Source organism: Poecilia reticulata, chromosome 3 (genome assembly GCF_904066995.2).
Source record: "Poecilia reticulata chromosome 3, P_reticulata-male-v2, whole genome shotgun sequence".
NCBI classification, from domain to species: domain Eukaryota; kingdom Metazoa; phylum Chordata; class Actinopteri; order Cyprinodontiformes; family Poeciliidae; genus Poecilia; species Poecilia reticulata.
In genome coordinates, this window is record NC_088832.1 from 17,290,007 (window position 1) to 17,306,053 (window position 16,047).

General features: G+C 39.0%; 2 protein-coding genes across 2 annotated transcripts in view; one reads left to right on the forward strand and one right to left on the reverse strand.

The window, feature by feature from the left end:
* Nucleotides 1-4,634: 4,634 nt before the first annotated feature.
* cyp2r1 (cytochrome P450, family 2, subfamily R, polypeptide 1) lies at nucleotides 4,635-9,262 on the forward strand. The gene is made up of 5 exons (XM_008405238.3): nucleotides 4,635-5,134; nucleotides 5,581-5,722; nucleotides 5,828-6,460; nucleotides 6,555-6,884; nucleotides 7,798-9,262. Exons 1-5 carry the CDS (start codon nucleotides 4,898-4,900, stop codon nucleotides 8,013-8,015), a joined length of 1,560 nt encoding a protein of 519 aa, XP_008403460.1. The 5' UTR covers nucleotides 4,635-4,897; the 3' UTR covers nucleotides 8,016-9,262.
* A 2,004-nt stretch (nucleotides 9,263-11,266) lies between these two features.
* Nucleotides 11,267-16,047, reverse strand: part of pde3b (phosphodiesterase 3B) — a 47,807-nt gene continuing 43,026 nt past the window's right edge. The window contains exons 15-16 of the mRNA XM_008405239.3: nucleotides 14,686-14,938; nucleotides 11,267-14,182 (exon numbers count right to left, since the gene is read on the reverse strand). Of these exons, the coding sequence (XP_008403461.1) occupies nucleotides 13,980-14,182; nucleotides 14,686-14,938 (456 nt within the window). The 3' untranslated portion in view covers nucleotides 11,267-13,979. The remainder of the gene's footprint in view (nucleotides 14,183-14,685; nucleotides 14,939-16,047) is intronic.

Sequence of the window (16,047 nt, forward strand, 5' to 3'; positions counted from 1 at the left end):
GAGTAAAACAGGAAAATAAATTCTTTCTAAATGGAGTCACTGCTCAGCCGTTGCCAGTTTCAGTGTGTGAAACTACGGGGTAGGAAGCAGATCTGTGGTGGGGTGTGCAGTGTTTATCACGCCTAAGACTGGAACCACCGAAAGACCGAATTTTCCTTTCACCAATCTCTTTGCTGTCCACTTTACCTCATTTAGAGTCAGTCCCTGTCCCAGCACTCAGCAAGCAAAATGTATTGTATCTATATCTTCTGACAGGTTACCAGTCCATCAAAGAAGAGGTTTTTTTGCCACCTAAAAACTGAAGAATGTTAAAGATGTATATAGTTTTGTTCAGGTTGTGTTACATGTTGGACAATTTGTCAGTCAGTCCAAAAGCTTTCTCCTTCCTGCTCCAAACGTAACAATGGTAATTATGGCCAAGCACGTCGATTTTATTTTCATCATAACATATTCTACATCTCCAACAATTAAAATCTTTTTTTTTATTGTGTGTGTCTGTACATTAATGTGCCTTTTATGGTGCTTTTGGAGCGATGACTTCTTCTTCTCTGAGTGGCCTTTCACTCCATATTGGTGCAGGACTTGTTTCAATGTGGTTGCCACTCACTCACCAGCTCAAACAAAGACCTTTTGCTTTTGTCAAAGGTTCTATACAAACATTTTTGCAACAAAGCCCTCTGAAATCTCATATTTCTGAGTCGCAATCTTTATTTAAACTTTGTCTCTGTAAATCTTAGCTTCGATACATTTCCTTCAAGTTTGTTACATTTACTTCATGTTCCCAGTTCCTCCCGGTCCTGTGTTTCTTTGTCATCTTTTGTCTGAAATCCTGATCAATTATGACGTGCAGGACATTTACAAAATGTGTTGCAGTAGACTGGAGAGAGTAGAACAAGCAACGAGACACAGAACATGAGGAAGGCAGGAAAGTAAGGAATGGTCAATTATGGGGATTTTATCAATTTGGGAAGGCAGAAGGTGTACATCTAGAAAAGCATTTCAGTTCAGTTCAGTTCAAAAATACTTTATGGATCCCAAAGGGAAACTGGATGTTGTGGTAACTTATTTACTTAAAGAGTTACTGTATTTATGTATTTATTGTATTTGATCATAGAAACAGTTGATATGGAGAACATATTTGCTTGATAATGTGCTGTTGAACACTCATATGCACAAGACGGCCGTATGCTCTTTTCAGTTGTTAGGAATCCACCAATTAACTGAGACAAGAAGAAGAAATACAATATTCTAGGTCAGTCTGATCCTTCTGTTGTTGCCACCAGACAATGTTGCTCTATCTTGGTCTGTTTAAGTTTCCTCTTCTTTTTTTTTTATTTAAGTAAATAAAATATGTTTACCAGAGTTATGGTCCTTCTCTGCACATAGGTCCTCCACTTCACCATTGCATTTCCCCGTCTGGAAATTGTATTAAGGATTAACCAAATTTCTGTATATTCACATTCCTTTCCTGTCACTCAAGCAAGCAGAATGATTGGACTGTTACTTTAAATACATCCATAGCTTTAGCTCCATATAAGTCAAAGCTTACAACGTGATGCTCTACAGACCTACATCTGATTATCCTTTGATTGCCTGTAACCAGGAGTCTGCAGCTCCAGTCCTCAAGAACCACTGTCCAGAAATTTCTGGATTCATCCCCGCCCCAACACACCTAAATGAAATGACTGGTTAATGACCAGACTTTTGGGGAAACTTGCTGACATGCCATGGAGGTGTAGCCCAATCATTTGATTCAGGTGTGGTGGAGCCAGCATATGCCTAAAGGTTGCACGACAGAGGCATTTGAGGACAGAAGTTGCAGATTCCTTCCTGCAAGCTTTTTAAGCTGGACTCAGACTTGCAGTCTGTTGACCTACATTACATTCTGTTGACCTTTGTTTCCTAGCATATAAGCTCATTGAGTACGTTCCTTTAAGTCTATGTAATGTTAGTAAATATTTTCTGGGTTTATGTGCAGATCACTCAAAGATTCTCGGGGAAACTCTCCTTCCCAGTTAGCCTGATAATAACCAGCCGCTTGTTCTTCACTAGTTGCTTTGCACAGAAGGTCTAGATGCTTGGCTATTGAGAAATTATTGCTTCCTGGAGGCGTGGACTCTGTTGAAATTTCAAATTTTACCTGGTCAATGACATTTGGCTGTGACATGTGTAATGTGCCAGTTGAGCGCTGCGAAGTTTAACGGGAATTGCCTGTGCTGTAAACAATCATCCCTTACAGTAAAAACAGAAGTGAACATACAAGATGGCTGTTAACGTTAATAAATATTTAGCCAATGTGTATTGAACATCTTTGTTTACCTACTCCGCTGCCGTTGCTTACGGTACAAGCAGATTGCAATTCTAAAACGGCGCAGAAAATCAACGTTACAACAACTTTGTAACTTCTCCTTCTGTTCACTGAACAGGAGGATTAGAAATGGGAGAAAGCCCAGACTGTCTGTGAAGCGAGATTTTAATTGATTGGAATTGCAACAGGAAGGTGATGGCTACTTCAAGATCTCCTGTCTCTTCAATTACAACCTCCAGTTTTGCTCTATTGATTCACCAACATAAATCTGCCGACTGCAGTTTTTGTTTCTCTGGTAAAAGTGAACGTTCTCACTTGCCTCCCAGACATTCCACCAAATACCTTCTCCGCCATAATAATCGCCGACTCTTCTTCTCTTCCCTCCACAGCGTGAGTTCTCCACTCGTTGCTCTAAGAGAGTTACTGCACAACTAGACTCTGCTCTGTCATATCCTTGTCTCAGAGTCTTGTTTCAGCATTTGGCTCCGGCTATTGGCTCCACATTATGACAACCAGATGTTATCCCAGAGAGCTGGCAGAAAGCTAAGTCATTTGAGAGAATATGCTAAATAAGTATCCTAACAAATCTGAATTACTTGAGAGGTCTTCAGGAGCCTTTGGTGTGTCTGAAAAGATTGAAAAAGAGAAACGTACCACCTGCCTCAGTACAGGAAGATGCAACTTCGACTAATAAGAAACCAATCATAATGAACCACAGTGCATGGCAGATTTTTGGTTACGCAACCTTTCGAGCACTTTCAGTTTAAATCGTCTGCTTAAAAAAAATGCTTTTTTCAAATATTACATTTTTTTTTTTTTTTTTAGTAAGACAGTGCCATCATGTCCTCACATTTCTGCATAGTTGCTGGCCTTCAGCATACTCATGTAAGTCTGGAATGCAGCACATGCCTTCACCTTTCACCTCTGCATGTATAGTTTGATCTCACCTAACCTCTGTTGTGTTGGGATGAAACAACCTGCAGCAGAATACTGGGGTAATGTTTGCAAAAATCCTGGCAACGTTTAACCAGACTTACTCAAAACTACATTAAATCGGGAAGTCATTACGAAGCTATGTGCAAATCAGTATCAAGACTTCAGAATGTAGATAGGTAGAGTTAAATACCATCTTTATTCTTTCTTCTCAGTTATAGATTAAATATTTTCCAAAATGCTGCTACCTTTCAAAATTATTTCAAATAATTAATCTAATTTACATAAAGACTCACCTAAGATAGAAAACATATCCGTACCATGACTTAATGTAAGTGATCAGTTAAAATATTTTTGTTACCAGACTGTGATGAGCACAACACGAGTACGCGATGTTCAAAAAATTATATCAGGACAAATGTGTTTCAATTGTCTTTGGTTTTATTGTAGTCACTGACATCAAAGCCTTTTTCCAACAAAAATCATGTCGACTTTAAAATGTTGACTTCTCTCCTAAAGTCCAGTCACAATTTTGATGTTTATTTTTGCTTTTCCAAAGAACTCTTGCTAAATCTGTTCTTTCGTCAATACCTTTTTGTGTTTTGCCAACGGATGTTTAGTTTAGCCAAAAAACACGTCTCCCTCCACTTCCTAGAAATACCAGTCTAGCTAGAAATTTGGTCACTAAAGCAAAGTGTTGCTCATATTTTTGCAATTATTGGTTAATTTAATTTGTTTAACTTCAATGTAATGATAAACAACAACTGCTTTTGACAGTGTAATAAATTCAGTAAACTGGAGTTTACACAAGTGCTTCCCTGTAAACAATCTAAAAAAGTGTATTTTTCTCTGTTCGTTGCCAGTTATATGCACTGACAAACAAAACATTTAAACACTTCAGTCATGAAAGATTCACAAAGTTATTTATTGCTTTTGAATTGTTGTTTTGTTTTATTGTAGTTTTAGGAAGGTAGCAAACACATCAATAATGTGGGCGTAAAACCAGTCTATTGCTTACTTTAAAACTTTAAAGCAGCAAGAACATTTTAAATTCACTTTTATGTCACCTTTTCTTCCGACACCAGCATTTTTTTGCTCAAGCAAGCTGCGCCCAAAGTCCTTGCAAAAATCCTTTGCTCTTATTGTATCCTAAAAACAAGGATTGCTTAACACGCACGTGAGGCTAATTCTTTTTTCTTTCTCAGTAATAGATTTAAATTTGCAATTAATTGTCTGATGTGTATTATGTCATGTGCCATTGATAATCCTTGAACATGCACTGTTGCCTGCATGTTTGTCTAAGTCATGCTAATTTATACATATATGACAGCTTTTGATATCTAAAATATTTTTTTAAATTATCAATATCAGTTTGCATAGGGAGGGAGCGGGAGTGGCTGTATAGATTGCAAGAGTTGTTAGTAATTTTAAATGACCTTTTAAAAGTCCACTTCATGACCATCTAACTGAGGGAGATTATTGATCAAGAGCAGAACAAAGTTCATCAACAGTTGACTCTAACTTTCTGGCCAATCTTGGGCTTAGAGGCGGGGGATAGAATAAATGCAAGATGATACATATGCGCTTCAGTTCCTCGGAGGAGAAACCGAGATCGGTTCAGAGCTTTTTTAGCAGGCAGGAAAGCATTTCGCAAAGATGGTTTCCCTAAAATCTCCGTCCCTGATGCCGGTGACCCGCGCGGAGGCGCTGCTCGCTCTGAGCTGCCTGGCTGTCGTTCTCCTCGCATTCCTGCTGGTGCGCCAGCTCGTCAAGCAGAGGAGACCCCCTGGGTTTCCTCCCGGTCCATCTCCCATTCCTATCATAGGAAACATTTTTTCTCTCGCCACTGAGCCGCACGTCTTTCTCAAGAGGCAAAGCGAAGTTCACGGGCAGGTAAGACTCGAACTCCCTGGAGCGCATTGCGCTTATTAAGGCGCGCCGCTTGCAAACCGTGCAGGGCATGACCCTCCTCCGCACTTTCGAGCGTGCACAGTCTTGGGATTAGCTATGAAACGAACAAAGGAGACTCGCCCTAACATTTGGCAGACTGGAGGATTTGATTGGAGCAGGACAGCTGACAAATCAGGAGCTCCGAGAAATGAAAATCTCCTCCCAAGAAGCCACATAGACATCCTTTTAGCCATGCAGGGGTTTTTTTTTTAAAGTTATTTGAAAATGCATGCATATTTTATTATGAAAATATGCATATGAGTAACAACTTGCAAAAAACAAAAAGCAAAAGAAAGCAAACTTGCATTTAGTTAATTCAGCCCTATTTTTTAAATGATAAATGTGTGACTGGAAAAAAAAATGACTTCATGTTCCTGTTTCTTTTGCAGATTTTCAGTCTTGACCTTGGAGGCATAATGACCGTGGTATTAAATGGTTATGATTGTGTGAAAGAATGCCTTTATCACCAAAGTGAGGTTTTTGCTGATCGCCCTTCTCTGCCACTATTTCATAAAATGACCAAAATGGGTGGTAAGCTGCCGATTTATGTTTCTCATACACAAGTTCATAGAATGAGATAGCGGTTGGATGTTGACTGATGCAATTTCTTTTGTTTTTATTTCTCACTTTACAAAGGTCTTCTAAACTGTAAGTACGGGAAAGGCTGGATTGATCATCGCAAGCTGGCCTGCAACTCTTTCCGTTATTATGGCAGCAGCCAGAGACTGTTTGAGCGAAGAATCACAGAAGAGTGCATGTTCTTAGTCGATGCGATTGACAAGTACAAGGGAAAACCCTTCAACCCAAAACACCTTGTGACCAACGCCGTGTCAAACATCACCAATCTGATCATCTTTGGCCAGCGTTTCACCTACGATGACAGCAACTTCCAGCATATGATCGAGATCTTCAGTGAGAACGTGGAGTTGGCCGTCAGCGGCTGGGCTCTCCTCTACAACGCCTTCCCTTGGATTGAATATCTGCCCTTTGGAAAACACCAGAAGCTGTTCCACAATGCTGCTGAGGTGTACGACTTCCTGCAGAAGGTTATAACAGGATTTTCCCAAGGCAGGGTGCCCCATGCACCACGCCACTATGTTGATGCCTATTTGGACGAGTTGGAGCAGAACGCACGAGATCCCAGGAGTTCTTTTACTTACGAGAACCTCATCTATTCCGTGGGGGAGCTCATTATCGCCGGCACAGAGACCACAACCAACACCCTGCGTTGGGCTATGCTGTACATGGCCCTCTACCCCAACATACAAGGTAAGTGTAAGGTGTACCAAACAAGCGGGTTTGATCAAAAAGCATTTCTCTGTTTTGAACAAATGAGTAATTTTCCCTGTTTTGCCATGCAAAGAGAGGGTGCACAGAGAAATCGACAGTGTGCTGACCAACGGGAGGCCACCTTCTCTCGAGGACAAGCACAGGATGCCCTACGTGGAGGCTGTTCTGCATGAGATCCTTCGCTTCTGCAACATTGTGCCTCTTGGTATCTTCCGAGCCACCTCCCAGGATGCAAAAGTCAATGGGTACACGATTCCTAAAGGAACCATGGTGATCACAAACCTCTACTCAGTGCACTTTGATGAGAAGTACTGGAGCGACCCAGGAGTCTTCTTACCAGAAAGGTTTCTGGACAGCAGTGGCAACTTCATAAGGCGTGAGGCCTTCCTTCCATTCTCTTTAGGTCAGTATTCTTGTGCTACTCCTATGAAATGAAAAGTGAGATTTTTGTTAAAGAAACACCCTCTTTCTATAGGAAATGTGCTTTTTCTCTAGGCATTTTATTAATTTTTTTTTAAAATTATTTTACTAACTACCTGAAACTGTTGAACAGTAAATTACACCTAAAACATTGTCACTATTTACAATGTGGGGAACATACTTAAGTGCCTTTTGGGAAATTTCCTTTGCTTATTCGCTTAACACCAGGTAAAGCAAAAATGACTGAATGGAAGGCAGCTTCTAGGTTATGTCTTACCTTCAGTTTACTGTAGTTGCCAGGTGCATGTTACACCTGGCAACCTGCAACTTTTAGATTTGTGTCACTCTTTTTACTTAAGTTTCTCTTTTCTCCCTTAATTCTCTAAAACAAATCTTTTTTTTTCTCACTTGAAAGTAATAATATTATTTTTATAAGACAATAATTCTGATTTTTTTTTTTTTTTTTTACTTTTGTACTATTTTGATTAGGCTTTAAAATTTGTCCAAATCACAGTATTTTATTGTAATTTTGGGTTCAGTGGGGTTATAATTTAACAACTGTTGGCTCAACAAAATTCAAAATGTATCTTCAACTACAAATCTACAGTATCCTGCTCATCCTGCAGTCTTGTTGATGAATACTCATTAAGTACCTGCTGCCTGCTTTATGTGTACTTGTGCAGCCAGCATCTATTATCATTTATGTTTATGTCCACATGTGGAGAACTTTTCTTTACACACGTTGCACTCATTCATTCTCTCTGAAAACCCACACAATTCCCTTGTGTAATCTTTTTATGAACTTTCATTTAGTTGGACGTGAGGACATAGTAGCCACATGTTCCAGTTATTTCTGCATGAGCACGAGTTTAAATGAGCACATTTTGTATTTTCAGGGAGGCGTCACTGTGTGGGTGAGCAGCTGGCCCGGATGGAAATGTTCCTATTTTTCACCACATTGCTGCAGAGGTTTCACCTTCAGTTCCCTCCACGAACCGTTCCAACTGTAACTCCCAAACTTGGAATGACCCTACAGCCCAAACCTTACTCCATTTGTGCTGTCCGCAGGCAGCAGAGGTTTCAATGCTCTGAAGGCACTCCTTACCACAAGTAGGTTTGTTGGCTGCAGTGCACAGAATCACCTGTGCATTTTCATCTTCCAAGAGGACTTCTGGTGATCCATGTGCCCACTGACATCTTAACACAAACAATCAGTTTATTTGAGTGCTACAGATATTTTTTTATAAGCATATATGCATGTTTGCACAGTACTTTTGAAGAGGAGGGGAGGCGCCAGGAGCTGACTGGACATCCTGGGAGCACGGATGGGCTATTGATTCAATTCCCTGAGCTCCTGCAACCAGAAACGAAATGCCTGTGAACCTTGGCGCAGCGGCGATGGTTTAGGTCAATGATTTATATTATGTACACCAATGATGGTTCATAGGACTGATGTTGTAGGACAGCTTTGGGGAGATTAATGACACCAGCTCTTCATACAGCATTTGTCTGGCCAAATGGAACTAACGGACTTTCCAAGAAAGTTCTGAACTGTGTATTGGAATTGGCTTTAGACCAAGATTTACGTCATCTGGACTGACTCTGAACCTTTCTCCAGGGATAGTGCTATGTGGAAAATCTTTCTCTTAGAAAGCAAATGCAACCCTGACGGATTTCTAGAAACTGACTTTGCAAGACTGGTTTCTGATAAATGGTGCTTATCGGTACTAATAATGTATTGTGTTTATATGTGACATGTTTGTTGTATTTTTGCAATCCTGGTAGTGTACATGTTTATTTTTTTGTGTGTGTATTCATAAACTTGCCCTTCCTTTTCTTTAAAAAAGGTTATTCTTAAATGCTATTTTTCCCAAATGAGCCTTTGTGTTATTCATAACTCTATGCTATTATCAATTTAACAACTCCAACTGTTCTGATGCGTCTCTAGCAGAAACATTTCACAGAATGTAACCTGAAGAAATCTCAGTCATCTTGGGGCTCACATTGTCTAAACAAAATATATATATATATTTCCTTCTTTTTAACTTGAAGTGAAAAAGTCACTGTTCAGTGCAAACCGTTTCTAGAATCTAATATTTCATAGATGTGTTGCTTGAAATATATACCGGGATACCTAAATACACTTTGACTAGGAATGTTAATAACTTAATAGAATGAAAAGACATAAAAGACTACAACAAGACTTCATAAGCATCAAAAGGCCAACTTCAAATTGCTTTTTAGTTCTTTCTCCAATCAAAGGTAGACAGGCAAGATGCAAAGCACTGTATAATTACCTTAATGACAGATGTAAATTACAGATTTTTTGCAGACAGTGAGTTATGATCCTTGTTACCAAACTTCCCTAAGTATGCCTGACACATAAGTGAGGGTTCACACATCAGACAACACAAGCTCAGGTTTGACTGTGGTGGTCATCCACTGTACTAACATGAAGCTAAGGAAACATGACCTCTGTTGAAGTTTTAAATTTTACCTAATAGCTAACGTTTGGCTGTGGCATGTAATGCAGCAGTCCAACACTGTGAAGCTCACCAGAAATTGCCTAAAAAAGAAATAACATTTTCCATGATTTGTTTTAAGGATCAGAATAATAATTTTCCTCTGATTAGCATTGTTTATGTTAACATTGCAGCACAGTTAGGTACTGCAGGATGTTAGAAAAGCAGACTTTTAAAATTCTGGTTACTGCTTGCAAAGCTGTGGAAGGTGTTTTTCCCAATTTGCATAAAACGCAATTACAAACGTCAAGAACTAACTAAATGTATCATCAAGAAATTGAAGGAAAGCAGCAAACCACAGAACAAGTTTGGAAGAGCGTGGAGGTGAAAGAGCCTGTAATGAAAATTAGTGACAGATGTGTCTAAAGACCCCACAACATCTGCCAAGACAGAAATGAATGACTTAACCTCAATGAAAACTATTGCTAAAGCTCTGCACAGACATGAACTGCAGTTCAGGAAGAATTCCACCTTTGTAGGAAAAACGCCTTCAGACCAAACTACAGCTTCCTAAGAACATCCAAGAGAAAGATTATCCATTCCCAAAATGGGTCCTTAGCAAGGATATGACAAAACCAGAGCTCTTTGGCTACAGAGACACTGCTTGTTCGGAGAAAGAAGGAAGAGGTCTAGACACCAAAAAGCACTAGTCCAAATGTAAAATCTGGCTGTTGCAACTGGGAATCATGTCGAGTTAAAATGAATCATAAAGGAAGATATGTTGAAAATTTAACAAGAAAGTGTATTATCAAAACTGGGTCTTGTCTTTGCTTTGAGTTTCCAACATGACATTAACTCAAAATATTAACTGCTGCTGTTGATAGAAATACATCATGAAGACCAAAGTAAATGCTATTAACAGACCTGGACAAAACCCTGACTTGCATGACTGTGGGGGTGGCCTGAAGATAGAGGTTGATCCCAGAGAGTTATTAAATATGAAGGAGCTTGGGACATTTTCCCAGAGGAGTGGGCTGGGATTCTTTAAGAGTCGTGTCAGAAACCTGCTGAAAACTACAAACAACAATCCTTTTTCTACTTTTTATCCAGCAACAGGATCCACAAAAGACCAACAGCAGAATTTCAACCCCAGCAGCTTTGAGTGCAAAACGAAACAAATGAAATTATTGAAAACAAACTCTTGAAATAATTTTAAAACAATGCATTTCTTGAACTCTTTTGTTCTTCCCTTCCTTTTCTTTATAATAGAAAGAAAATTGGCTGTAAATACACTTGCATGTACTGTTCCTTTTATCGTTTATTTTATTACCTTTAAACTTTATATATTTGTGTGTAATTTCTATAAGCTTTAAGGACACAAAGCTGGAGTCAGATTCCTTATTTTTCAGCACACAATATTTGCCATTGACATTGATTCTGAATTTTAATGCTGGCTACACGTTTGTAGTCTCTGGTACTTTGTGGGTCAGACCCTGAAAAGTTTGAAAGTCTCTTTCATGTTCAGTCTTCTTCCAGAAACTGGAACTTTTACATTCAGTGTTTTGCTCACTTTGCAGCAGCGGCAGCTCCTAATTGTCTGACATTCTGCGTAACTACTGAGTGGGAAAACATGGAATGGAAGTAAGGGACGAAAAAGAACAATTTGGGTCTCGTTCAATCTGATAAATTGAAGATAGGATTCGCACAACCTCTTAAAACAGATGATGTTACGTGAAACCCCATATGTGGCTGTGGATTTTGATTATTAGCTTTTTATTTGTAATTTTTTTGGGGTGGTGTGGAATAAAAAGAACAAAACAATGTAAAGTTTGGACCCACAGACACACAAATACGAATAAAACCCCAAATAAAATAGTAGAAATAAATCAATGAGGACAGCTGATACTTTAGGGATGGTTGTTTTATGGCATCTATAAATAACAACAAAAATCGGCTGTCCCACATTAAAGATACGGGTGAATGGTTACATTAGACAAACGCACGTATACTGATGCTACATAAGGGTAACAACTGTTCATAGATGTATTTATGGCACAATCACAGATGACTCTGTGGTTTGGGAGACTGCACAGTGAGAAGTCAACAACCATTTACAACGCAATGAGCTAGAATGTCAGGTCAGGAGCTACCACGGCTTTCTGATCCGGCTCGGGTCCACGTGAGAGAACTGGAGTCGGGCTCGTCAGAACTCTCGCCTCCGTCACCATGTGTTGCTCTTGCGCAAACAGCGATCGGGCCGGGAGAAACGTCTAAGATCAGCACGTCACAGCCAAACACATGACAGTATGCGAGGAAAGTTTGGCACTAGTTGGATCAAGCGATACAACAGTGTGAGAGTGAAAAGAGGAGACAAGAGTGGTTATGGTACAAAAAGAGAAAAAAAAGAAGGGAGGCAGGCGTGAGGCTGGAGCAGAGAGGATAAAAAATAAAACCTTGCTCCCTACACAAGTTTCACATTTGGAAAAAGATGAACACTCTGGAAACACTTAAATGTAATAATTACAGGATGTACAAGATGTCAGCTGCGTGTAGAAAACAGATGCATTCATTTGATTATTTCAAAAATATATATTTATATGCACATACTCTTTTGTACAGTGGCTAAACACTTGTTTGGTATTAAAATGTGCACAACGGTATTTATTTTCTGTCATTAAATATTACTCAGCTTGCTTAACATTTTCTGCAGGGATTATGAGTTAATAAGGTGATAAAAGACCTAAGTAACAATTCTGCCTTCCCTTTGATAAAATATCATATTAAGTGGAATGCCAAGAGTTTAGACAGAAATTGAAAAAACAGATCAAGAACTATTATGTTTTTAACCTGCCTTGTGTGACACTTCATATGTTATATATATGTATATATATACTTGTGTATATAAACAAAACCAAAGAGACATTAAAACAGGGCATCTTTTCTTTACACACTGGCTAAATTGTGGGTTTGGATACAAGTCTTTTAAAAACAAGGATAATTTATGTGAAGTAGTTGGAAAAAAAAAACAACCTGCTAGCCTGTGTGATGTCTAAACAAAAACCTACAGTACTATAATATTTGAGAACTGCAAAACTGACTGCTATGTTGCTGCAGAAAAGACATTTGCAGTCTGGTGACAATCATGATTATTTTCTTCTCCAGTGAGGTTGTACAATGATTTTGCAAACAGTGTATGAATTAAACCAAGAGACAGCACATTCTGCCTGCCCCTCTACCACAGAGGACTTCATCTGCTTGAATCTGTTTGTAGTCAAGTTCATTAAGAGATTACAAACTACTTCAATCACCCCCTTTTTTTAAAAAAAATTTCTTTAGTTTTTGAAGTGTATTTCATATGAATGACATAAATTCTTGCAAAATAATTAATCAACTTTGCATGAATCCTGAGTAACCTTTAAAAAAATACTTGTAATCAAAAAAATTAAAAATAAAAGGAGCATAAAGAATCCGTTCATTGAATCAGCACTCCTGATCTGAATGCAACACGTCAAAACGCCAGAGGACATTTTACTGATCTGAAATCAAACATTGCTAAAATGACACACAATGACACGCAAAAATACACACTAACATGTTTAAAGATGTGCTCTCGTTCTCCCCGCTCATTCTCTCTGTCGCATTCCGGTCAGAAATAGTCACACTCAAACTCAACAAAGAACAGAGAGTTAAGGGGGTGGGGGTCGTTGGGGGAAGTACGGTGGTACACATGAATAAAAGCATCAAAAAACGATGCAGATATAATGCTATTAATCAGTCAACATTTCAATAAAGTCTCTGTGACTGAGTCTGATACAGTGTTTTGTGTCACCAGCAAGGAGAGGAAACTTCTCAAGCCAAAACTCTGGGTAAAAATGGACTTAGTAAAGTTTCAGACAGGCACATCAGCTTATGTATATAGTCAAAAAATAAATATATTTTTTGATTCTACTTTTTATGTATGTATATATATATATATATATATATATATATATATATATATATATATATATATATCTTGACACTGAGACTGAAGCAGTTTCAGTCTCTTGTCTTCCGGACTGTTCACTTTGGTAAGGGCTAAGGATACCACCTGCTTCAGTACTTTTCCTCTACCAATCGTTTTTTTTTTTTTTTTAAATAAACAGGAACTATTTTGTACCTAAAGGAGGTGTTAAGTGTTAAGCGCTTTGCATTCAAGGCAGCATCACAGCCAATTCACCATGGAGGAAAAGTTAATGCTGGACCCCCGTCCACAGTCCTCTTCTGCACCTTTACCCTTGGTTCTGGTGCTATTATGTCTGTTTGCACTTGACTCTCCATGGGATGAAAGTGCATAGGGGTTGGGCCCCTACCGTTGCAGTAAGGATCCGCTCACAGTAGTAAGGCCTTTTTGTTTCTCTGAAAAACGACGTGACTGCTTTAACATTTGAGTGTCTGCACAGTGAATCATTTAATGTGTGTGTTCAGGATAGAGCGGGAACAAAGTATGTTTTATGTGCATCTATTGACTCTCTGTCTTTGTGTCAGTAAAAGGCAGATGGTTGAAGAACTTCAGTCCTTCCACGGCTTCTCCTTTTCGTTTTCGTGCAGCTTTGCACATTCACTTTGTCCTCCTGCTACTGACGCTCCTCCCCCTCCTCCTCCTCCTGGATGACCTGGATGTCATCTGACGGGGAGGTGGGCAAGCTGTCCGGCTGCTGCTGTTTGCCAAGTTCTTTGTTCTTGTCCTCTTCCTCAATGATCTTCTTCCAAACCTTGTGGTTCTCCGTCAGGTGCTGCATGATGCAGCTGAACAACCTGCGGCGACCTTTCGTCCTTCCTGCAAGTGAGTAATGGGGGAAAAAAAAAAAAAAAACGTCTTAAAGGAAATACATGTTAGGGTGAAGAACTGAAAAAAATTCTCCCAATACAAAAATGAACAAACATAAAACAAAATGAATTAAATGTCAGTGTCATGACATATTGGATTCATATGGAATGACTAGGACTGAACACTAGGCGGCGCTCTTAAAATACATGGTAACAACAATCACGAGAAGTCCTCCTATTTTTCTCGCCAATCAGAAAGAAGCAGGTTCCTGCTTTGAGTTCCTGGAAATCATTGACTAAAGTTTTTGCATTCCTTTGGCGTGGAGCGCTTTAGATGGAATCGTCATTTACTCCGTATTAGCAGCGTTACCACAAAGCAAGAGAAGCAGTCATATATATTAAAATATTCTTTAAATGCATGAGTGAAACAAAAGCCACACTGCTACTTTTTAAATTAAGTTGCTCCTCAAATCAAATGAGCGTCAAAGAAGAGCTGTGACTGTTAAATCTAACCTGTTGCCAGATCAACTTCTAACTCATCTTCCTCGTCTTCTTCTTCGTCTGTGTCGTCCTGCGCTTCATCGTCTTCTTCATCTGATTCCGATTCGTTTACCCAGTGACCAGGAAGTAGACCGGCAGCATCATAGGAGTTACAGAGAGGTCCCACAATATGGGTGATGAAGGACTCCTGTAGCTTGGCCAGCTGTGGTGAGGAGCGGTCCATGAAGGGGCTGATGGGTAATCCTAACTTTGCTTCTTCGTCGCCCTGCAGATGACAAAAACTTAAGTTAAAAGCTGCTTTAATGAGACACACGATGAGAAATTCAAGCTGATGTTCAAGGTCTGTTCCAATCTGACTCGAGGTTTCTCTTAAGGTGTTATTTAATTAATAGTCAGAGTAGGGATGGGCTTTTATACGTCCATCCATTATCGGTCATAAGGGAGAGTGTGCAGGGAAGCTATCAAAGCATAGTACTTAACTAGTACTTAACTATTGTGAATTAGAGTAGATTATTTTGTTTTTAAATTGAAATACCAAAATATAAAAAAATACAGGTTCTACAGGTTCTTGTGCTTTCATTATGGAGTGCAGAGAAACCTGATTAAAAGTTAGCTCAGTCCATCAAGACTATGAAATCCAACAGAGAGAGGGGAACAAACATGGCAGATTTAAAATGACTTCTATCCGTGAGAGGAATGAAGAGATGTACATTAACTTTCTCCATAAAGTTTTTCTTTTTTGAATTGTGTGCTTGCTCCAGTTCAATGTAGTAACATTGACGTTTAGATAATGACGAGGTCGCTCAAAGGGTTGATTCAGAAAAAATGCTAGTTGTAATGGGTTGATGGTGGGTGTGCTCTCATGGCTCAAAACAATAAATATTACTGCAATTCACCAAAAGTTCAAATGGTAAGCAAAGTGCAAAGGTAAAAGATAAAAAAGGAGGATTTTCCACTACTGTTTTTCTATTGCAGAGGACGGCAAGGTCCAAATATATCATGTTTGTCCAAATATATCATGCAGTATTCATTCCTATAATTCGGGAATGAAATATAGATTTTTGAAAAGTCTAAAATTAAAGAAAAACTAATCCCTAAAGCTTAATTGTGCACAACAGAAGCCAGTTTGGAAAAGCAAAAGGTCAAACATTCCCAAAGCTGTAGGCAACCAGGCAACCGCATCCTTGTCTTGATATTGTTGTCATTACGAAATTTAACAGAAGCATGTATGAAACAGAGATAACAGCAACATAATGTAGAAAATCAACTTTATAATTCCTCCGCATGATCCAATCCATTCTGAGGGCCTTCTGAGCCTTTAAGTTTTTTGCATCCATCCATCCATTTCAAAAATGGCACAAAACTAAAGGGTTG

What these genes read in the sequence shown, in the direction of transcription:
- cyp2r1 (XM_008405238.3), top strand. Translation starts at nt 4,898, where the DNA reads ATGGTTTCCCTAAAATCTCCGTCCCTGATGCCGGTGACCCGCGCGGAG. An exon ending in AAAGCGAAGTTCACGGGCAG is followed by an intron (nt 5,135 to 5,580) that starts GTAAGACTCGAA and finishes TTTCTTTTGCAG; the next exon opens with ATTTTCAGTCTTGACCTTGG. An exon ending in CTTCCTTCCATTCTCTTTAG is followed by an intron (nt 6,885 to 7,797) that starts GTCAGTATTCTT and finishes TTGTATTTTCAG; the next exon opens with GGAGGCGTCACTGTGTGGGT.